This window comes from Pieris rapae, chromosome 1, assembly GCF_905147795.1.
Source record: "Pieris rapae chromosome 1, ilPieRapa1.1, whole genome shotgun sequence".
Classification (NCBI taxonomy): Eukaryota; Metazoa; Arthropoda; class Insecta; order Lepidoptera; family Pieridae; genus Pieris; species Pieris rapae.
In genome coordinates, this window is record NC_059509.1 from 4,010,834 (window position 1) to 4,025,293 (window position 14,460).

Consider the following 14,460-nt stretch of genomic DNA (forward strand, 5'->3'; position numbering starts at 1 on the left):
GGATTTCTTTACAGTTAATAAAACGCTGATAAAAAAATCTATACAATATCTTTTATTTTTAAAATATATGTTTTTCTCGGTGTCAATAGGTTAACGTCAAACAGATTAACAAAGCACTCATCCCTTGGAACAATTTATTCCTGTTGTCCTGATTTAAGATTTTAACATGGTGTCTCTATTATGCTATTATTATCAAAATCTGACGATGTGTCGCTCAAATGGTCACGCGGAGTGTGTGTTCCCATGCCTTTGATATTATCAATACGATGATTTTCATAGACATCAGCTGTATCGTCTTCAGTATGGTCACTATAGTCTGTTGAAAGTTCACCAATGTTCAAAGAATGATGTGATTCCGTGTCAAATGAATCTATAGAAGTATCCGAAAGTTTGGAGTTTCTAGCACTATAGTAATAGTTAGCACGTTGATTTTTAAAAAAGCTTTGACTTTGTTCTTTCTTGACGAGGTGGAAATTTTCATCCAAAGGGACATAATATGTTTTAATATAACCCGCTCCTTTGACAAACGTTTCTCCTCGGTACGTAGTAAGAATTCCACATTCGTCCAAAATAAATGCAGTGTTTTCAGTAACCTGAGAATTAAGTTAAACAGTTGAATAGAATTTTACACACATTCGTGTAATGGCTGTGCAACAATTGACTTTCTGGCTATGTGCTCTATCTAACTAACTAATATAGCCAGAAAGTCCATTGTTGCAAAGCCGGGACTCAACCCTACGACCTCAGGGATAAGAGTAGTACACCATAGCCATTACACCACATTATTAACGAAACCATTCACTGTTAGACCCAAAAATTTATTTTTCAGGCACATAAGGTTGATCTGATTCACCGTGCATATTAGAAAAAAAACAATTGATCGCGAAACAGATTCAGAAATCTGAGGCCAAGATCTGAGGTTGTGGCATCACTATTTATCATTTGATTCTTACCTGTATTCGTCCTGTTTCACCAGTTGAATCCATTCGTGATGCTAAGTTTACGGCATTTCCCCAGATATCATAGAGTGGTTTTAGGGAACCTACTACGCCCGCTGCGACCTCGCCATTTGAAATACCTATAAAATTAAATATAAAAAAAACATCACACACACACAAATGTATAATGGTTCTTTTATGACTATTCAACTAATAGCATTTTTGTTTAATAATATTTCCAAAATATCGGTCACATAAGCATAAGCAATTAATAAAAATCTGTCTTATGATGTAATTGAGCATTTTATAATCATTACCAATACGAAGATTAAGCCCTTCAAAACTTTGAAATGAGCCGCGATTAAAGTTCTGCAATTGCATCATCATCGCAGCTGCGAATTCAACCATTGTAACGACGATTGCTCTATTGTATAGGTTATTTTGGTTCCTATCTCCAACTGAGCAGTAAGATGATGTGTCGAACGATCCCCGTCTATTTGGGTCCAGTCCACACGCCGCCATATACGTCCAGCCGGCGACCTTTATTTTTTCTACTTTATACAGCGACGATCCCATTAATAAAAGCTGAAATCAAAGAGTATATGTAAGTTTACATGCCTAAAAGTGGGCATTTCTAGTGCCTTGATTACTTACCCGATCAAAGTCTGATATAACTTCATCAAGTATACTTAAAATGAGCTTATCACTTAGCTCCGTATCACTCTCAATGCCCAATTTGTAATCAGTAAGGGACGCAAACATAACAGCGACGTTGTCGTATTTTTCATAGTATAATTCATCTATGGGTCTGTTTAAATCTAAATAAACTTGCACTAAAAGAAAACAAATTCAAAATTATTAGACTTCGCTATGCTAATTATTGTATAAAACGTAGTCTCAGACTACTAACCAACGTGGGCGGGTAAAATATTTTCCAACAGCATACTATTAACTTTTAACATTGTCTCTGCTTCTTCTTGTTCTTCGGTTAATTGTTTCTGCCATAAGTGGTCTAAACGGTGTCTGTATTCAGTGCTTCTGTCGATCCAATACAAGGTTATTGTGATAAAAAACACAGATAGACTTTGAGAGATACGAGGATCTAGGCCAATGTTCCATGTAATTCCAGTGGAAAAGAAGGCACCTTTCATCTCCCATATTACAAACAAGTAAAAAATTGTCATGCCACTAGCTACGACCCATTTGAACATAAAGAAGACACGGCTGAAGATGAAGTTCAGGAGAAGAGCCAAACTCCAACATTGTGTCACGTGCTGTGGAAGATAAGGATGCTAAATAAGGTATAAGAGAGAATCATAGTAGTGTTTGAAAGTAAAAGTTATTACCCACGAAGAAACGCAATATGTTTGCAATTCGGCTGGTTCTTCCTCTTTTACGTTACACCCAAGGACCTCTAGAATGGACGTGATCGCCAAGCCTAAGCTGATCATCATGTAAATAGCAGTTCTAACTTTTGTAGATTTAATTATCGTCACCGATAAATCGTAGATGTAGCGTAGAAACCGCCCTTTGGGCTCGTTCACTCCTTTGTATTTCGTCCAAAAAAATTGAAACCATGTCAGGGGTTGTAGTATAATTAGGATTAGTATTAAAATTGCAACGGGAATCCAGACGTACCACTCAAACTCCTGTGCCCTAGAATATACGCATTATCATAAAGTATATGTAGTTCACACATTCAAACAAAAAAATTTTAACCTGTTAATTTATCTTTTTTAACTACGTCTAACCAATTGTAAAACATACAAAGAACACGAACAAGAACAGTTAAATAATTAAAAAAAAAAAATATTATTGTAATTCGGAAAATACTTTCTTAATCGTAATTATTAAATACGTATCACGTAAATAAACCGAAACTAACTTTGATATTTATTATTCTATCCTATTCTATAGATATATTATAATCTTCGCTATTAGCAAAATAATATATAAATAATAATTTTCTCACCAACTCGTTGTTAGTATGTTGACAGTTGTGATTAATAAAAATATAACTAGGCAGCATGTTATGTAATATTTGAATAGAGGATCTGGCAATAGGAGGTAAGATTTCTCGAGTTTGATACTTTTATACATAAGTGTGAAACTATTTAATTTTGATTCCTGCTTGAAGTGTTCTCTGTAAAATTATAAGATCACGATACATTACCAAAATCTTAGGTGTATATGGCTTAGTGGTAATAGGTATAACTTATTACTTATACTGTCTTATGAATAATATAGTAATTTTTTTTAATCATTCAGAGAATTTCAATTATAAACTTTATAAAGTCAGTAAACCTTATCAAGCGTTTAATATATAGAGACAAACATACAACACCTTACTCTAAATAGTAATAAGTTTTTAGAGCAGTGTTTGCCGAGTAGCTTCAGCGTGCGACTCTCATCTCTGATGTCGTAGCTTTGATCCTCGGCTCGTCCACTTTTCTGGACTTTCATTATATGTGCGCATTTAACATTTGCTCGAATGTTGAAGGAAATCATCTTGAGGAAACTGGCCTGGCTTAGAGGTAAAAAGTCGACGGCATGCGTCAGGCACAGAAGGATGATCACGAAACAGATACAGAAATCTGAGGCCCAGACCTAAAAAGGTTGTAGCGCCACTGATTTTATACGTTTAAGATAGGTATTTACTTTCCGCATTAGTATTAGGTAAGTTAACGTAACATGGGTTCTCAAACCTAACACCTAACCAGCAAAACCCTCGCGACGCGACTGTCAGACATTAACAGCTGATCACCTAGAGTCAGTCATACATACTTTCCGCTTGTCATGTCTTCGATTTCCTTAGCCATTTGCGCATCAGCCGCCTTCAACATTTGCTGATACTCCACCAAATTTTCATCCATAAAAGCGGTCGTTCTGCGATAGTTTCTATTTTCCGATCGCTACTAGAAGTATGAAGATTAGAAATAAATTGTTAAGAGTTTTTATTTCATATAACTTATTGAGTCTATAAGTAATAAGCCTTTAATAAGTTTTTAAGACAATTCCAAAAACGATCTTTATAAGTTGACCTGTAACTGACAAGACGTGTTCTAAGACGTTGTTATATATTTAATTGCATTAATAAATAAATAATAATTCAATTAGAGTTTTAAATGCCTCATCTTCTCATCTCAAGTTGTGTTTAGGTCATAGTCCACCGGTCACAAAGTTAAACAGTGATTAATTCAGTGAACAGATAAATTAGTTATATTATTATCAAAAAATTATAAAAGTATACAAATAACTTACTCTATGTCTCGAGCGTGGGTTAATTATTTTATTGAGGCCCACAGATGGACGTCGAAATGGTTTATAGTCAGCCATTGGCTAAAATTTTAATCTCGTTAGTAACTCCATTATAATTAATAATTACCTCCTATCTCCTAACTAGATACTTACCCGCGGTGGTCTGGAAATTAAATACGTTTCTATTCTATTATTCATAATAAATTGATCATTTTGAGATTCAAAATTTGGTTCAATTATGTATTCCCGTGCGTAGTCCAATAGCAATTCCAGAGTTTGTTTTGTGATGTGTACTTTTCTAAAACATTAAAGATTTATATGGAAATAAAAACGGTTAAAACGCAAGCTTTAAATTACTGCGATGCAATTCAAATTGTGCTTCTAAAAAATAGATTTATTTATTCAATTACTGTGAAACTCGCTACAAATCAAGTTCGTTCATCTGATCCGTGCAGATAATCAATCTCTGTTTACGTCGCGATATTCAAATTGCAAACTCGTATGAATTGCTTGAATAGAAGGTCGATAAAAATTTAACTAAAACCCTAAACAATATTGTTTGTATTATTTTAATGCTAAAAAAATGATTGCTAAATATTAAAAAATACATATATCGATTCATTGCATGATATACGTCAAAAAAACTATATAACTTTAAAATAAACTTTAAAATAATATGTATTTAGATTACATGCTAAAATATAATAATAATAAATTTCATTAGAAATTTATATGTTTTATGTTACCCAGCTTTTCCTGTCGATTCCATTTTATTAGCAATAGTGACATCTTTTGACCAAATATCAAACTGCCATTTCCTTATTCCAATGAGGCCACACAAAATCTTTCCTGAGTGTACACCGATTCTCATGTCAATGTTTAGTGAACGTTTTTCTCTAGTAATAAAAAAGAAGTATCATTGATAACTTTCCTTATAAGTAGATAAGTAGGTCTTGTCCTCAGGTTTAGGGTGTATTGTGAATCGCACGCTACTTACGATCAAGTTGGTAATTAAACCAATTAATTAATTCATATTAACCTGACGTCCTTAATTATATGGATCATTTCAAGCCCCAAATCAACGCAGTTCTTCGCATGTTGCGATGTCGGCTTGGGTATACCACTGACGCAATAATAGCAATCCCCCAAGAACTTGATTCTTAGAACATCATGTTCCTGTAATGAATAAGTTTCCATAAAATCTTAAAGAGAAATTTGATGGTTTACAAAAGTTAAACAAATATATTATATTGTTTTTCTGTATAAAAATAACTCGCGTGTATATACCAGTAATGTTATGTATTAACGAAGAAAGTAAAACTTAAATAAATAGTCTGTCTCTGCTTCTGCTCATTGAGTATATGTGTAATGTCAAGCCAAGTCTACTATGTACAATAACATAATAGTTGTTTTCCATCGCCGTACGAGCTTGTGTTAGATATGCATAAAGACAAAACATCAATTGGTGCAGAGTCGGCGATAGAACCGACGATCTCAGGATGGTGAGTCACACGCAAAGCCACTAGGCCTACACTGATTTTCCAGTTGATAACTGTTAAATTGTTAAAATTCCATTCCATAAAAAATCCTTAAAGCATAATGTGTAAAGTTTCCTATTTATCGACTGATCAACCGGACTCGAGAGTCAATAGCTATTTGAGCGTATGTAAGTACGTTCATGAAATATTTGAAAATTATTTTTCACATCACTTACTTCAGAGGCTTCGTCAAATCTTCCAAAAAGCTCATTTAATAACTCAACCATCCTCATAGGAGATAATGTGGTAGATATTTTTGTATAGTTCACAACGTCAGCGTACAATATACTCACGTTGTCATGCTCTTCGACGTATAATTGGCTAAAAAAAAAGCATTTTTATTTTTTAATCAATAGCGACAAAATCGGCAAGCGTTACTTATCATAATTATATAGATTGTATGAATATTTTAAATGCTAAAAGTAAAAAAAATACTCATGTTGATATAGTGAAGCATGGTATATAATATAGTATTATATGTTTTAAGAGCAATGCGTCGGCAATGAGTAAAATATTAACAAAAAATTATAATGTAACTCGCAGAATCATCAATCATTTTTGTTTTTCGCTTAAAACGATTTAAACCGAACCCACATCGCTCCAGTACTTGAGTTAGCCCATTATACAATGGTTTTATAGATTTTGCATAGACACGCTATCAAATATCTATCTAACTATTAGTTACTTATCTTATTATACGTAATTTATCAGTTTTTATACTTAAAACTATCTAACGAGGTTACTATTATGAATAGGTCTGAGCATAATATAACTTAATATGATTACTACCTTATAATGCATTATCACTGATCCAAAAATGTTAAAAATGGGCCACACTCACCTAAAGGATCTCATATTGTGGCTATAACTGTGTGAGCGAATATTCAGAAACATGTTTCTTATATCCTGCCGTACTTTGGACATGATGTGTTCTGGCAGAATGCTAAGCATGAGACGCTCCTAAAAGCATAATTTAATCAAATTAAATAATTAATCATTGTGTAGAAATACAACGAATTGAAACTGGTTCTGATTTTTTTCTTTTGTGTCTACAATATCAAATCCGTAACCTGATATCCTGGGATGGGGACGGCCTTCGCTTCTATTAATGGCTAGACACGATATTATATGTCCTCAAAACATATTATTTTTGTAATATTAATTAAATAAGTAAATACTGGATGTGTTGGAATTTTTATTTGAGCTTTGAGATTTCAAAGCAAACATGTTCGCTTAGCCTCCATTACTTTTCGAAAGGCTTCGGCTTTTGTGATTAGTATTTTTAAAACTTTTTTATCTTACCTCTTGTTCCTTAACGAATTTTAACCTCAAAGTGCTTTCAACGCAAGCTCGTCTGTCCAAAAAAGATCTCCTTGTTATAATTTCATTCATCAACCGGAAGTAAATTCCCATGAGATTGACTCCGATGAGGTATATTATGAAAGATGTTATCTGGAAAAAGAAAATGACTTCTGAGGTGAGATATTGCCTTAATAAAATATAAATAAATATGTTTTAGTTCTTTAAAAATTTGAGCCCATTAAGGCATATTATATGTAAAAAAGTGGCATATTTTTATAAATAAATAGCCCCTACCTACATACCTTGGCTTAAAAGGGCATCTAATACCTGGGTCCGATTCCTGTTTAATATTTTCTGCCGCTATAGGTACACGAGCTATCAGACTAGAAAGACGTTCAATAAAACAGTTCAAAAACAGTTGAATACGCTATGAGGAGATTACTATTAGTCATTGAATGTCGTTTTTCGGATTTTTATGTAGGTACATTTAGTTCTTACATACGTTTCGCAGAGCAACTCTAGTAATATTTTCATAAACTTTTGGCACTACTAGTCCTTTTGTTCATAAACACAAACGGAAGAACTGCATACAGTTTGTTTAAAGTGTTGTAGTTGTAAGAGCATAGATTTACTTCGTTGTATTTAATACAAAAATATTTTGGAAAATCAATAATCCTATTCAATTATATTTATCCAGTTAGAAAATATCTTTATAATCTGCTTAAAGTAATCAAGAGTGATTGATATTTTCTTTTCGTTTGGAAGATCGATTACGAAAGCAAATACAAACGTCATAGTGATAATTAGTTTTAATATTCACAAACACTCTAAATTGCGAGTAGTTTTGCTACGGATAGTACTCTTGATGGTGCGTCATAATTTACGAATAAAAACGCTCTGGGGTGAGTAAATGAGTGGTTGGGTACGACGAAAAGCAAAACTGTGCATTTCGACTAACGAACACAATGAACACACGGCATGATACTTCTAAAGAATAGCTCTTTATTTTTGACTGTTTATTGGCTATTATGCGTCTAGACAATAAAACTTTAGAAAAATGGTATTTCATAGACTAAGAATTATAGACGAAATAGGTTCATTAAAATTGCCTCAATTACATCTCTAATTTTCCGGCAGTAAATGGTATAACAATGTTTTTTTTTATAGAACAGGGGGCAAACGGGCATTAATGTAATATCGGCTACGCTAATTTGATACACATTTTAGTAATTAAATAATACGCATACTCTTACCATTACCTCTTTTTGTGGGTTATTATAATAAGAGACGAAAGCTATAACAAAGGTGTATGACGCACTAACGATGGCCCCCAAAGTTATAGCAAAAAAGTTATTTCTCATTGGTAGAAAAACATACACAGCCAATAAGGCTACGGTGCCATACGCAGGTCGGAGGTGTGAATTTTCATATGCCGAGACAATTGACACTGTTATATCTGAAAAATTAAATGAATTGAAAATGAAAAAAAACATGATTACAATCGCAGGTAAAAAAAATCGTGTAAGATAAGTTTAAAGTATGGACATACATAACAGTAATCGCAAAGTATTTATATTACTTTTGAATTTATTGTATACCTCGTATATTATATGTTAGTTTTTAATCAAGTAAAACAAAATATCATTGGTAATATAGGCATTATTTAAACTACTGCTACTTTAATAAAATTCTAAAAAAAACGGGGTGTTAGTTTGATCTATTATTAATAATGAACACTGGACATGTAGCACTTTTAATTGTTATTTACATGTCTGAAAATATGATTAATTATGATACTAATTAATAATATATTATGATAAAAAAATGCACAGATTGGGAATTTTAAATATTAACAAGGCCTGTCTGGAATGCGAAGATATAGTAATGTTTCCTTACTATTCCATCGTATTCTTTATGTAAGGCTCATAACGGTTGTTATTATTAATAAACCTATAACTAAATATATAAATATTACCTATTATTGTGAAAAACCAATTTTCATTTTACGAAATTATCTTTATATAGTAATCGGAAATTAAGTCGATAAGATTTATGTTAACATTGTAAAAACACAACAACACACACAACAAAATATGTAAGATTATTCATTTTATGTTTCTTTTAATTTAGTACCTACGTGAAAGATTGCATCAAATATTTTACGTAGAAAACTTTTGCTTATGAATAAATAAATATAATTCGATAAATAAACATGAATAGAAAATTATGTTGTTAAACGCAGAAGTCAAAGATGGCTGGACCAATACGAGGTTTTAATGGAGACTTAAACTGTAAAATTTCACAGAAAAATATAAAAATCCTTAAAAATTACAGATAAAGTAATTTTAAACGAGAACATTCTCTGTGGGGTAGCAAGGCAAAATATTCCATATTATGCTGGTTAATATCTACTACGTCTTATTTAGCCTTGTTAAATACAACTATAAAATCAGGTAAGTATATTCACGAATGTAAATAATTTTAGCCGGACTAGAGCTTGAGACTAAATGAGAAAAATACCTGAGAGAACCAAATCCACCGTAAGAATGACAGTCGTAACTATCGGTACTAAACACCACTGCTTCTTTAGAGGTATGTAAATATTTTTACATAACAGTATTAAAGGAATTCCAACACGCAATAGGTACATCGCAACTGATAGGTACGTCGATTTCCATTCTAAACTCTGAAAATTTTAATTAAATCTTAGTCATAAAAATATTATTTCAATTATGTAATCTGTAAATTATATACTTCATAATTGAATTTTGATTTAATAGGCTTGAATCAAAATGTTAAGCCTTATACAACCTTATTTGACAGGCATATTCGTGCTTCCGTTTAGTTTTTTTTTTTCTAATACGCCAACGGAGTTTTGGTCAAGTTCTCCATACACATCTATTTGTGTATGTTTTGCCAAAGCCGTGATTTGAATGCGTGACCATTATGATTGAGAGTTGCGAGCTTAAGCCAAGGCAACCGGATGCAGTATATCTTACTGTTTTCAAATAAATAAAATGTTATTACTTTTCCACTTTCAAACCACATATCAGATTCTGTTACGGTTTGTGGTTTCGAAATTTATCTGAAAGTTTAAATGTAACGGAGATCGTTTGTCTACCATAGTAGACTATATATTATATGACAGTCTATAACATTCTCTAGGCAGGTTTAACCTTCAATTCCACGTCCAAATAGCTTACATTGAAATTGGGAATGAACGCAGGTTAATATAGTACACAAGTGTTTGCACAAATACCCAAATGCTTCAATCCCACAATGCATCACCATGTTATGACTCCCGTATGTCAAAATCAATTACTCTTTTGACATCCACGCACTTAGCGTTAACTCTCGGCTCAGAATATAAGAGTCATCCTCACGCTTGAACTTCTATTATATGTTAGATTTTTCATTGGCAAGGCCTTGTGGACATGATTCACGTATACGTGTATATTTTTTAGGTTTTTACGTATACGTCATCGTACACAGTCAGTAGAACGAATCAGTACAGTCTCTAGGTTGGCTGTTCGTCTCTATCTCCTAATCCATATACATATTTGAATAAATCTTTGCTTTTTATGTATGTATACATCATTTTATAGGGCCGGTCTTTTGTCCGTATTTGTGATGGCAGATGGATGAAGAAGACCTTTTTTTGGAACAGGACGCCCACCAGAAACTTGGGAAGATAGGATAAAAGGTAAAGCGGGGCAGAATTGGAAAGTTGTCGTGAGAAATGAGAGAGACAAGTGGAAGAATTTGGAGAAGGGGTTATTCCATTTAGTAGTACTTGAATAAAGTCTATTTATATTATTTCATGCTTTATTTTACTTTATTTTATTTATACGTTAATTAAAAATGTTTACTATCAATTAACTTGGATCATCGTATCAATAAGTAATTTTAAAAGACAATAATATACTAACCTTATAATAAGTGCTTACTATCACCAAAGTTATGTGGATGGTAGAAAAGAATACAAGAAGAGATACATATATATAAATCAATGTCTCCCTTAATTTGTTGTCGTACTTTCTGTATAATCCTTCCAAATCCTTTTGATAGAACTGATCCTGTGATAAAATTTATCAATGTTAACGTGTCTAAAAATATTATTTATAATTAATTTATTTATTTATCAGTCACAAATAATCCCCAAATCTAAAATTTATTTTATTACAAAATATATTATTATAACCAATTATTTTTTTATTATTTAAATTGATAAATTATTAAATTAATTATATACCAAATCAACTTAGGGTCCTTTTCGCGAGCCCTCTGGCATTGAGAGTGTCCATGGGCGGAGCTATATATATATACTTAACATCAAGTGAGCCTCCTGCCCATTTGCCCCCTGTTTTATAAAAAAAATACCGAAATTTCATAACAAAAATTTCACAATACAATGACAATTGTTTTCCTAGATTTTGTTTTTGATTAAGTATGGATTAGATTAAGATTTATATGATGTTTTGGGCCATCAACTAACTTCTAAAACTTCTTAAACTGTATGCCCTCGAAACGTGACAACTAACTTCGACATACACATTATATAAATAATTTTAGAATAATATTTATTTTATAAGTCATGTGTAAATACAGAATTCCTTTCAGTGTGCTTTTCATTTTGTTCGATATATGCAACAAAATGTGCATTTATTTCTGATTCATTGACTTTAAAGGTACGTAGGTGATCAGCCGAACCTAACCTGCCAACCCAAAGTTATTGTTTTGCTAGGAATCACTCACTAGGTCCATCTCATATTATTCTCTCTCACATGAAAAAAATCGTACCCTTAAATATTTCCAGTTCCATTGTTTTCCACCCGCCTGTTCCACCTCTTGGCTTCGGAACTCGTGTATAGAAGAAAGCATACTTGTAGCGCGGCCAGAGTTCATGGAGTATCTCGCCAATAGCTCCAAAGCTCCAACTTGTAATACCACAGAGCCGGTGGTCCGCGATAGACTGTCATCCTGCTGATGTGTAAATAATTAAAATATTATATAAAGACCTGTCACCTAAACCCTATGCCAGAAGTGAAATAAATTCGGAAATTTTAACTTAAATATTACATAAACATTAATCAAAAGGAATGCGGCGGAAATTATTGTGGTTTATTTTTTATTGACATCTTAACGCATTCAAAATCATAATAAGATTATTTAAAGTTATAAAGTTGTTATACAAAATTTAGTTTCTTTTACATTTACATACATATTTATTTTGCCATATCCTTGACTTATTAATAACTGTATTTTTCATTTTGTTCTTCTGTTAGATTATATACACACATGAAAATGTCTATTTTAATATTGGTATGGTAATATGCTAAATTAGTTGAATTGTGAACGGGTAATTACCTATACAAACAAACAATAATACTGGACAAAGCATGATAACTGATGATTCATTACTAAGATAAGGACACTTCAACCATTTATTCAATGGCAGTTCTGATAGCATTATCTATAGGAATGCTTGTTAGGAATGACAATTTGCTACTAATTGATAGGCAAGTTAAAATTCTCGGCCTCTAATGATAGTTGATGATAAAAATTTGCTTATTCAAAGAAAAAATTAATAAAACAGATGATTTGACATTATTAATCCACTAATTATTAAGGTACAGCATGGTAGCTTTTTCAAACGAATATTTTGAAACAAAATAAAAAGGAAAATAATAGAATACAGAAACGTCGTCTACAACATTCATTCAAAAAACCTTAGTTTATTGTTGTATTCCACAAAATGTATAAAAACGCATGGTTACACAAGCATTTTAATTACCAATATTGATTATTATATATAAAGTAAATTCAATAATTAATAACCAAATGATTGCTTCTACATAGATAGGCGTATGTATAAATTAAAACTCCAACTTACCATGACTTACTCTATCGACACAACATCGAAGAAAACAACACGTTTCTACCACTCAGCAGTAACTGGTCAAGAAGCTTGGTACTAGGGACCGAATACCGCTTCTGATAATAATTTGATAAGCGCCACTTGTCTGACTAAGGAATTAATAGATTACGATAATGTATCACCTTTCATTACAATCAGTAGGGGAAAATATTAAATTAGATTTTCGGGATTGTTTTTATATTTACAACAATCAGAGCCTTATTTACTTTTAAACATTTTTGTTTCATATATTTATAACCAGTTTATTAAGTAAGCTTAGTCCTACCGCATATTTCAATTTAATAAATATAATCACGTTATTACTGAATACAAAAATGAGGATACTATTAGGATCACTACAAGGATAATTAAGAAATTAAAATGTCTACTCGAAACCAAGGAATAGTTTCATTATTTCTCATCCCACTTTATAACAAAAGAATTTAATCCTGAAGTTATATTAAAATGCTTAAGAGAATGCCGGCGAACCATAATTTCGATTATTTGAGTAAACACCGTGCTTTTAAAATTAAGAAAACCTTAGCGTTCAGAAATGTTCAGCCTTGGCTGGAACAATTTTCCAGATAAAAAAATTAATTAGATGTATTTAATTGCAATGTATTATTTTAATTGAAATTTTGTGGATTGAATATTAAATTACTATACTTGTTATATTACTAAGTACATACGTACAAAATACATTTTGATAATTTTAACATGAAAAAAAACTTACTGTAAAGTCACGACTGGATCTAAGTAACGTTTAAAGATGTTTGAATAGATATTTACCAGTGGCCTCGTTTTGTAAAAGGTGTCAATTAATAAACAAGGATTTCATGTTATAGGTTGGGTAAAAATAGGTAACTTAATTCAAAATATAAAAGCGGTAGTCTCTGTGGTAATAAAATAGACATATCTTAGTAATTTTATGTATGTACATGTTATTTATAATCGAGAGTGTAGTGTTAAGAAATTATATTTCTATGCAATTATGATAATAATAATAACTAAATGAGATTATTTGCTTTATAATTTATCAGTTAATAAATTCGACTGACTCACAATAGTAGTAGAGGGTTTTGGTAGTGTGCAATTAAAGTAACTATTAAATTAGCTTAGCAAATAAGTGAGTAATTCTCATTGATTGGCTGAGTACTAATAGATATCAAATTATTTGTTACTGCGTTAAAAAGTCAAGCTGGCCAATTGCCTGTAAATCTAAATAAACAGCGAAAATGTTTAAGGTTCAATTAGCAAGTGGCAGATGTCATGGAAAGGGGTTCATTATACTAAAAAAGACTTTAGCCTAATAGCTGAAAACAAAGGCTTTATTGTTATGTGAGTTAACATGTAACGTAGTCCGCAGGTAATATTTTTCACAGTTTGTTCATGGCTATTTACTGTAACCATACAAGTTGTACAAACTATCTGATTGTGTTGTCATCGTTATGTGCTAAAATGTTCTACTTTTATTATTTATTCAGAACATCGGACCCAAATAGACGCT

General features: G+C 31.8%; 1 protein-coding gene across 4 annotated transcripts; it reads right to left on the reverse strand.

The window, feature by feature from the left end:
* Positions 1-29: 29 nt before the first annotated feature.
* On the reverse strand, positions 30-13,060 carry LOC110994915 (adenylate cyclase type 2). Of its 4 annotated transcripts, none has more exons than XM_022261837.2 (20): positions 12,930-13,060; positions 11,837-12,019; positions 10,966-11,112; positions 9,557-9,722; positions 8,296-8,492; positions 7,037-7,186; positions 6,576-6,694; positions 5,911-6,055; positions 5,236-5,372; positions 4,943-5,092; positions 4,350-4,494; positions 4,200-4,277; positions 3,723-3,850; positions 2,911-3,081; positions 2,285-2,594; positions 1,849-2,230; positions 1,593-1,771; positions 1,256-1,523; positions 954-1,078; positions 30-593 (listed from the first exon to the last, which is right to left on the reverse strand). In XM_022261837.2, the coding sequence occupies exons 1-20, from the start codon at positions 12,930-12,932 to the stop codon at positions 162-164; spliced, it is 3,615 nt and encodes a 1,204-aa protein (XP_022117529.2). In that variant the 5' UTR covers positions 12,933-13,060; the 3' UTR covers positions 30-161. The 4 variants fall into 4 exon arrangements, with proteins under 4 accessions (XP_022117529.2, XP_022117530.2, XP_022117528.2 ...); XM_022261838.2 differs by having other exon boundaries at positions 1,849-2,212; positions 8,290-8,492; XM_022261836.2 differs by having other exon boundaries at positions 8,290-8,492.
* Positions 13,061-14,460: the final 1,400 nt, after the last annotated feature.